We start from the raw sequence: 10,249 nt of genomic DNA, 5'->3' as shown, positions 1-10,249 counted from the left end.
AAACATGCAGCCTCCACCGGCAATTCGTAGCGTCTCCATAAGTGGAAAATTCTCGAGAGGAGCGATAAACAACAAGCAAAGGTCCACACGTTGTTACCGAGTCTGATCTAGAGTCGCGAAGTAAGGAGTTGATCCTTATATCGCGGGTTAAAATCACACAGTGGGACGCGGATACCCGATGAGACCATGTAAATCGAGGTCCACAGTTTAATATCGACAGAGATTTCTGGCTTATCCACTCTGGAAAGCCACGGCCAATATTCGAACCCACGACCTGTGTCGCAGAATACTAGCATACTTTATGTTGGCACATTAAGATCCCTCCCTTCCCAGAGACCGTTACATGTAATGCCGTGTACAGGCCTTAGCCTTAGCTCTCTATCGGCAAGTGCTGGAGTTTCAATGTTAGAAAAAAATTGCAAAGGAACCTCAAAGTATCAAACAAACATACGTGGAGAATGCTTTTGCACGTCGAATAACCAAACATAAAATGCAAATGTAGGTGAGTATATGGTACATCCCTACAAAGCTTTATCAAATAAGAAAATGACTCTTGAAATATTGAAGAAATCACGTTTACTTAAAGTATTGCTGCTAGTGTGCTGTTAGTGTCTTTTCTTATAAATACCGGTTTGCAAATATAAAACAAATGTGTCAGACTCTGTGATGTGTTTTATTTCTAGTTCAATGGTGTATCTCAAATCAACATTGATATAAAAATAAATCTCATTTTAATGATGATGACTTTTTATCGCCAGGTTCCCTTATTAAACCTGCCATGTTCCAAATTAAAGGAAATTTGGGTATAATGTTAGTAATATGGTCCATTCGTACGTCTGTGTCACTTTCTTCTTCAAACTTTTTTTTTTATTTTTAAGCAAGGACACATTTATATTTTGGATTGATGTGTTGTCCTGTATATGTACTGCAAAGTTTTGGATTTTTGATATTCCCCAGGGGCAAAATCGGGCAAGACATTTTTTTTTGTTTCCTGCAATTATCTTGTTTTCAAAACTCCCATTGCTTTTTACCCTGTAGCCTATTGATCTTTGTTAGATAATTGGTGGTGTCCTGTAGATGTGCACTATACTGACGTACATACCTATATGTATCACAGATATTTTTCATGCAAATCTTGCAGAACGCGGAGACCGGTCAATCAGATGAGACCGTACAAACTGAGGTCCAGTGTCGCAGGCACAAAATGATCTCTCAGTGGCAATATTGCTCAATTGCCCTCTGTGCCAAGTATAGCTCTAATGTAGCTCTTCAGCGACAATCCGTGGCTCTTATTCCTCTCCCTTTAAAGTGGAGAGCCGCTGCTCAAGACGTCATTTTTAACTTTGGTTAAAAACGTGTGCAGGAGGGGGAGTCCACTATTTTTAATTTTAAAACTAGGAAAAGCCTGTTTTGCTTCCTTTAAGGTGATTTGTACCTCTGTATCTTGGTCTTAAATTGATTCCACGGACATGGCCATGATAATGTCTTCGTATAGCTGGTTATATATCCTGATGGTGGTAGGAAAGTACGATTCCTTGTAGATGTTAGTATGGCAGAATGGATCCTGCTACCGTGTTGGTGACCTCATGTGACTATTCCTGTTTGGCTGAATTTTTTTTTGGGGGGGGGGGCAGTTCTATAGCAATAAGGGAAAGGACAAAACGATACATCACGGTAGTCTTTGCTTTGAATCTGCATTGATGTTAGCTATCCCACTCTCTGCCTGTCAATGAACATTGGGACACTACTGCTGGTGTTGTAGTTATCAGTCACCAACTTTGCACTCTTCTCTGCACTGCTTCTATTTTGTCGATGTTTTTCTTAGTGTGAGGGTCCCAGACAGTGAATGCATATTCTACCTAGGGTCTGACCAATGTCTTGTAACTTTTGTCCTAAATGTTGCTTGGACACGTCGAGAAGTTCCTCGTCAGAAGGCGGTGGTGTTTGCCTTCTTATAAACACTATCAATATGATGGTTCCTCGATAGGTTGTTGGAGATACTGACCCTAAGTTACTTGACCTTGATGGTTACGGCCAGTTCCTTCCCGTGGATGTTATATGGAGTAATGTGTTGTTTCTGTTTGGTGTTGATTCGGATAATTATCTGACACTTTTCTTGGTTAAAATGCATGAGCCAGTCTAATTCAAAATTTTGAGATTGTCAAGGTCCATCTGGACTTGTCCGGCATTGGCCTCCCTAGTGATGGTCCTATACAGAAGGCAATCGTCCGCAAACAACCTGGCCTTGGATATCCCTCTGGCGGGTAGGTTGTTGATATATGCCAAGAAAAGCAGTGGGCCGAGGACCGTTCCTAGGGGCACTTCGGCTGTAACGGCCTTGGTTGGTGAGAAATGGTCCTCTACCAGTTCTCGTTGCGATCGATCAGATAACTCTGGACTTATCCAATTGAGAAAATTACATCGTATACCTTTGTGGTCTAGTTTGGCAAATAGCCTCTTATGTGGAACCTTGTCAAATGCTTTTGAAAGGTCCAACAGTTGTGTATTAACCTGGGCGTTGTCTTTAATACTCATGGCGAGGACCGGACCTGGATTGTTATTAGATGGTAAGGCTAATGTGATGCTCAAAGAAATTCATCAGATGGCTGTGGAAGATGAACTCGTACATGTAACTTACATCACATAGTCCGAAGTCTTACTCATGTCAACCTTCTTTGATAATGGCGAGACATTTGATTTTTTCCAGATCTCTTGCATTTGACCTTGGTCAATGGATGCCTGAAAAATGTTGGTGAGTACTGGTGTTACAGATTGAGCCATCTCTTTCATGAATCTAGTTGAGATATCATCTGAACCAATCGCGTTATTTGGGTTGAGACCTTTCGGAAGATTCAATACGCCCTATCCATGACTGAAATTAGTTGCCAATGGGATGTTATACCACAGAGTCTGACACCTCTGTTTCATCTTTGGATATTTTATACGTAAAAAACGTTAATGGTAAACTAACAACCGAGCTCTATTATAAATTTGATTACTTTATCTTTTCTATCGTCAACTTACCTTACCTATGCAGCAATATACCTTCGTCACCTGTATACGGAGTTTATGTATCTCAGTTGATTCGATACGCAAGAGCATTCTCTACGTTTGAACAATTTCTAAAACAAGGTACAGTATTGACACACAAGTTGAAGAAACAAGAATATCAACAGTCTCGTTTAAAGTCATCATTTCGTAAGTTCTACTGTCGATACAATGACCTTGTCAGCAAATACAATTTATCAGTCAAATACTGGCTGACGTTTTTCATACTTATTGTTAATCCATTATTTATACACTGAATTGACGAAGGATTTTTCCGTTATTTTCCGATCATGACAAGGAGCACACGGCGGGTGTGACCTATCGGCAGGGTATTCTCACTCCTCCATGGCACCTGATCCCACCTCTGATGTTCTTGAGGTCCGTGTTTGCTCTGCTCTTATTTTGTTTATAGACCTTTTATTCTGAATACTGTTCCTTATCTCCGTATGTTTTATTCTCGTGATGGATATATCCTAAAACTTCATAAAAATCCTTACAAACAAAGATACATAGCGGGTTCCAGTAAATGCTCAACCAAACCTCTTTCTTTACTCCTCACTAAGATATTAACAGAAGTAAAGGAGATGCCTCAAGAGTACTGTACAACAATATATTCAAGAAGTGGTGTAAATCAGATGTGGATACTTAAAAAATTCCAAGGAACTTTAAGACAATTTGAAATCACAAGATTTTACCAAAATTAGCAGCTTAAAAACTTATCTTTTCAACTTTATACACATCAATTCCCCATGATGAATAAAAATCCAGGCTTCTTGATATCATTGACAGCTGCTTTATCAATAAAAATGGAACTCGTAAATTTACTTACCTTGTCATTGGTCATTTGTAAAATTATATTTTATTAAAAAACGTTCTGATTGTACACACAAGCATTCTGATGTTGACATTAAAAAGATGCCTGAGTTTAATTCTGACAGTATGTGGTATTTTGAGACCAGGTCTTCCAACAATCTTTTGTATTTGTACCTATCACGCCCTATTATTAGAAAACCTATTTTTGTATTCATACCCTGGTATGAAGCAAAATTTGTCCAAAATCTTATACGTGAAAAGAAGAAAATACTTGCTGTCGCCTTCAACTCGACATTTAGGTATATCGACGACGTATTGTCAATTAACAACGGTATTCCAGTCTTATGTCGATACGATATATCCTCGTAAGCTTGAAAGATACCACAGAGTCTGACACAGTTGTTTTATATTTGGATGTTTTACTTGAAAAAGACGTCAATTGTAATCTAACAACCAAGCTCTATGGTAAACGTGACAAGTTTAACTTTACAATCGTCAACTTCCCTTGCTTATGCAGCAATATACCTTCATCGCCTGCATACGGAGTTAATATACTAGTATCTCATTTTATTCGATGCGCAAGAGCATGCTCTACATATGAATAATTTCTAAATGGAGGTAAATTATTGACAAGCAAGTTGATAAAAAACGAATATGAGCAGTCTCGTTTAGTCAGTGACCTTGTCAGTAAATACAATTTATCACTGAGTCAAATGCTGACCAGTCTGACGTTTCTCATACTAATTGTTATTCCATTATTTATACACTGAATTGACGACGGATGTTTCCGTTATTTACCGATCATGACAAGAAGCAAACGGCTGTTGTGACCGATCGGCAGGGTATGCTTACTCCTTCATGGCACCTGATCCCACCTCTGATGCTTTGGAGGTCCGTGTTTGCTCTACTCCAATTTTGAATTGTTTTATGGTCTTTTGATCTTGAATATCTCCCTTTGTTTCATGTATAGTCTTGGGAGCTGATCAATACTTGTGGCTCATGGAGAACTGAGAGTGCTTACTTCTCCTAGGCACGCGATCTTTTTTAATTTCCGAAGGTATTTTAAGCTCTTTTGAAAGATCTGTAGTTTTTATATTGATCTCTATTTGCTATTATTGCTCTAAAGCCACATTTTGAAATTTCTGGGTGTCTGTATTTTATGCTCTTTTAACAGATCTGTATAGTTCATAGATTTTTGTAGATCGTTCTCTGTTTTTTATCTTCTTCGTCTTTTTCAATTCTAAAGTGATGTTAGTAGACGAAACGTTGGTAATGTTAAAACAATGTACATGTATTCTAGCATGTAGAAAAGTAAATCCCGCTTTTTGCGTAGTTGATGTTCCTTACATTAGGATATACGGAATGTTGTTCAATAATGACTTCTGCTAGGTGCCGAAAGGAGCTAATCCTTATATCGCTGGTTTGAATCCACTGCGGGAAATCTTTCTGCAAGACCTGTGTCGCAGATAATGACAAGAAAAAGATCGCTCACTTCTCAATGACCCTAGGTGCCGAGCATATTGATCAAAATTTGCAGTCCTCCACCTGAAAGTGGTGGCATCTTCAATTGAGTGAAAAACTCCCGAAAGGGATATTAAACAACAAACAAACAATAACGCGTTATTTCTTCTACGTAAAATGCAATTCTCTTCCTTTATAAAAGTTGCAAAAACAGTTTGATCCGTTAGTTATGCATTGGAATTGTTGTTTGGTTGGAATGGAATTTGTTCTTGCTGTATGAACACCAAAATCAGGTTTATCTATGTTGCTAAAGGACCACTGGGAATAAAGAAACATAAGGAAAATATCTGCAGATGCAAGGGATTCTAATCCCATTTCCCCCATATTCAATAAAGATCATACAAAAAGAACTAAATACGTCTTGGCAATTTGTTTTATTATAAAAGTAACAAAATAAATTCTCGACAGAATCTTAACAAAGATTAGTATATCAAAATAAACTCTATTCACGAACAACAAGACTATTTATGAAGTGCAGTCAGTAGAGGTCAATATCTAATTATATTCTCGAGGTAAATAAAGACTGGATATTATACTCTCTCACGTTTCGCGTTAACACTTTTTTCTGCCATAGAGAACAATTTTCTGCTAATGAAGACAAAACCCTTTCTAACACGATGTATGTAACCTTCATTTTCGTTGTTTGGTATGGATACATTATTTCCATTAGAGATTTAATTGCCCATGGTGGCTGTTGTTGCTACATAACTATACATTGTACATCACAGTTTGGCATTCTGGAAAAAATATGGCATTTGTTTTCTTAAATCACATTTTCTTAATTAAAAAACAAAGTACAATTTATATTGAACATTTTTTTTAAAAAAAAAGCAGTAAACTAGTGACAAAATACTAGATCACCTAACTAAATTAATGCTGGGACTATGTATGCAATATAAAACACTCATACAATATATTCAATTTTAACAATCATTCAATATGAGTACTATGAACTAAAAAAGAAAAGAGTTAACATTCTCTATATGCAAAGAGCAATGAGAGTAAAATATTCCAATGATTTCATATGAACCAAGGTAAAGAAAAATATAGTCCAATTTTTCAAAACCGGCTAAAAGCAGAAGTGGAACATTCTATACTAGTAATGGGTTCAAAAAAAAAATAGAATTGACATTCCATACCATCAAAGGCACCAAATATTATATTTCATCATTTCTATAACCTGAAGGCAATAATATGGTACAATATACCATACTACATTAAGGCTATTAGTATTAAGCACAAGATTCTAACAGCATAGCTGCAGAACTGTAGCTCTTTTCTATTAAAAAAAACGGACAGACTGTTCGAATTTTCTCAAGCAGAGATTTCTTCAGGGACCAGGGTTAGTATATAGGTCATTGATTTCTGTTGCTACTAATGGCAGTGAAGATGATACAATACCTTACAGGGAACAGAAACAAAAATGTGCAAATATTCCAAAGACAAAAGGATATTTGAACCTTATCTAGTTTTGTACATTTCATATGAGACCCGTCAAATGAATAACAGCTACAGATTAATTCATCAAATGTACTTTGAGGGGGTGTCATGCTCTGGAAGTGTACCATTTTCCATATACACCACTATATAAAATTTCTAAAGGATTTCTATAAGATTTCTAAAATACAGAAATGACAGCATAAAATAATTAACAATTTCATCACAAACAAGCTCAATACCCCTATACATACAAGCTTCAATTCATATCAATTTAATGTTTATGTGAATGTCTGTGAGCAAATGATTATCACAAAGTGCTTGTCAAAAAACAGTGTTAAAACACAAAACAAATACTAACATTAACAATATCAATATTCATATAATAAAATCTTCGTCTTCTTCTTCAGATAACAACATAAGCCTACCGGTTGAATCATTAGATTTTAATTTATCCTGACGAAACAATTGAAAGCCCTTGGTATGGTAACAACATTTATTTGAGCCCCTACAGCATTTACTTGAGCCAGCACAACTTTTAATTTGGCAACAGTGGCAACATTTAGTACAGAAATAGACACTCATGGCAATAATAATGATGAGGAAAACTCCAGCAAATATGGCTACAGTGATGTAATGAAAGGGCAGGGGACAGTTACAGGTATGGTGATTGCTGTAACCCTCGTTACACTCCCAGTTCTTAATCCTAGGACCGTGATGGTGCTGGGTCAACCAAAATTTGTCAATAGTTGTATTAAGGTTGACAGATACTTGCTCAAACAGGAGATGGGTCTCGTTGACCACCATTAACCGTCCGTAGGAATGGCTACTCCTCGTGTCAGCTCTAAAGGCAGACCAAGGCTCTAAAAGGAAAAGTTTTATATTATTATAGAGTACATGTAGTTCAAAAAACGCAACAGAGAGGTGGCAGTCTCAAAGGTATATTTAAAGATTTGTGTATATAGGTATCTTTGAATATTAGTATGTCCGATTTGCTTCATGGTTTCGGGTTATGATCCAATTCATTTTTTGTCAAAATTCCAGACTATATTTCATTCATTCTGGACTACCAGGACAAAAACCAAGTTCACAAGTTAAATTTTCGTTACCAGAGGTAGATGAAAGTCTTCTTTTACAATATCAGATTATGCTTTACATCCACAGCATATATATTACGAAAGTCTTACTAGGTTCTCCCATGTAGTCCACATTCTCCCCACACCCAGCAGCCCCGGAGATCACGTGAACGGGTGCTTCTGGGTCTACATAACTCTTAGATGTCACCTGATAATCATACACCGGCCAAAGACGCTCGTACGAGTGTTCGTGTGCTTGTAAAACAAGATCCACACCTTGGGCGTAAAATAGATCTTCTAGTCTAATAAAATAGAAAAATATATCAGAGTAGAAATCATTTGTGGTGTGTCTATGCAGTATGTGTAAGACAAGGAATATCATTTATTCTTAAATAAATATTGCATGTAGTTGAGTGTACGAGGGCTGTTCAATAAATAATGTCCTCGGTGCTCAGAAAGAAGCAAACGACGCTTTTCAATGATTTAGTCTTCATGATTTTACTTATTAATCTCTTTTTATTCAAACACATGTCTGTAACATTTTTTATCAAATTTCTGATTGTTTTTAGAACTCATTTTTGGGTATGACCCATAGTATACTGGAAAATGGCAGATCCAATGATATAATGGACTTGTTTTTTCCTTCTGAAAGGTGTTTTTTTCAAGTTGGGAAATAGAAACAAGTCAAAAGGACAAAGATCTGGCAAATATTGTTAATGTGAAAAAACGTTAATTTTCTGTATATCACGAAAACCCCCTTTACTCTTCAGGGCATGCGGGTTTGGACGCTGTCATACAGAAATTCAGTGTAGTGGATACCTGATTCCGCATGGGTCCTTCCTCTAATAAACCTTCCGATTTTTTTGCAAAAAAATTGCTTTCTAGACTCCTCCAGATATTAAGCTGTCTCCCCGAATACGAATTTGAACAACAATACCACTAATATTTAAGAAAATTGCATATAAATCTGTCTTTGTGCTCTTGCATAACTTTGCTTTTGTCAGATCTTCGCCGTTTTTATCAAGTACATCTTATGGTAAATTTTGTTTTGATGATTTTAAGCAATGGATTCATGTTCCAATATCTGTTTGAATATAAAACAAACGTGGATAACTACAATTACTGATATTCTAAAATAATTGTTAAGACTTTCTTACACACTGTCGTTTTCACTCATTTTTCAAAATATAGGGTGACCTTTGAGTACTAAGCTTTTTTACTGTCAAATGTTTCTTACAAACAATGTAATTTACTTCCGATATGATGTCTATCAAATCTGCTATGTGTCTTAAAGTCAATCATATATCACCAAATATTATTTTTTAAAATTTGGCAAACAGTACATAAGTTGTTATAATTTTTGTTGGCAAGGAGGGTACCCATTTTTGATGCCCATTATATAATTTTTTATTATTGTAATCCACCTGCTCATTTGTCTATAAAACAGGCATCGGTTGCTGTAAATGACACATATTTCAGTGAATATTTCTTTGGGATTTTTTACAAGTTTTACAGCAGCTTTAATGTAGCCTTTATTTCACTCTAGTTTACTGTTTCTTTACCATTCATTTATAATGCAGTGTCTCGAATAGCCCTTGTTTCCCAGCTTCTCACGATGAAACTATCCGATGAAAAGTGGTTACGTATACATAAACTGTTTTAAATTCAGTAAAGATTCAATAATAAGAGAAAGTCAAGTTTAATGTTATATGATATCTGTATTGTATGTCATACAGTTCAGGACATTATTTATTGAACAGCCCTCGTAACATTGAAAATTTTCACCCAAAGAAAACCATTGTCATTCAACTAAGGCGCAGCCGAGGTTAACAATGGTTTTCGAGGGATGAAAATTTTCATTGTTACACTCAACTACATGCAATTTTTATTATATTATACTGCATGTTTAATACAAATACATGTACATATAACAGTGAACCGTGCGCGCATAAATTCTGCGCAGTCGCTATTTTTTGGAATATCACCCGTCGTCAAGCAATGTTTACGCTGGAGGTCGTGGCTTCATTATTCAGCGGGTAATAGTATTTTTTAACAAAATGTTTCTCGACCAATCAGATTCAACTAATTTACATGAGAGTATAATATTTATAACTATATAAGCCTTTCCTACATGTACTATACATTCAATTTGGGACATAAAACATGCTCAGCTAGGTTCAAAATGGTTACTTTATTCCAAGATGATAGTTTACAAGCTATGAGAGTCACAGGGGAATGTTATTTATAATTTATAACTTTAATAAAATTTAAAGAAATAGTGAAGTCATATTTCAAAAGACATACTGATTTTTTTTTTTTTTTTTTTTAAATAATCAAATTAATCTCGACTTTTA

The 10,249-nt window shown here is 36.0% G+C and overlaps 1 protein-coding gene across 1 annotated transcript; it reads right to left on the bottom strand.

Moving 5' to 3' along the window:
- Positions 1 to 5,737: 5,737 nt before the first annotated feature.
- LOC134240338 (uncharacterized) lies at positions 5,738 to 8,277 on the bottom strand. Its single transcript, XM_062722438.1, has 2 exons — positions 8,007 to 8,277; positions 5,738 to 7,682 (listed from the first exon to the last, which is right to left on the bottom strand). Exons 1-2 carry the CDS (start codon positions 8,275 to 8,277, stop codon positions 7,198 to 7,200), a joined length of 756 nt encoding a protein of 251 aa, XP_062578422.1. The 3' UTR covers positions 5,738 to 7,197.
- Between the last annotated feature and the right edge of the window lie 1,972 nt (positions 8,278 to 10,249).

The sequence above is a fragment of the Saccostrea cucullata genome, unplaced genomic scaffold (assembly GCF_032062105.1).
Source record: "Saccostrea cucullata isolate Sc308-1 unplaced genomic scaffold, CSIRO_AGI_Scuc_v1 ctg17197, whole genome shotgun sequence".
Classification (NCBI taxonomy): domain Eukaryota; kingdom Metazoa; phylum Mollusca; class Bivalvia; order Ostreida; family Ostreidae; genus Saccostrea; species Saccostrea cuccullata.
The sequence above is the reverse complement of the archived record's forward strand: the minus strand, read 5'-3'. Positions and strand labels throughout refer to the sequence as shown.

Bases quoted from the DNA above. Each gene is read 5' to 3' on its own strand.
- LOC134240338 (XM_062722438.1), bottom strand. From the start codon at position 8,277: ATGATATTCCTTGTCTTACACATACTGCATAGACACACCACAAATGAT. The intron at 7,683-8,006 runs GTAAGACTTTCG...TTTTCCTTTTAG, and splicing joins GGACTACATGGGAGAACCTA to AGCCTTGGTCTGCCTTTAGA.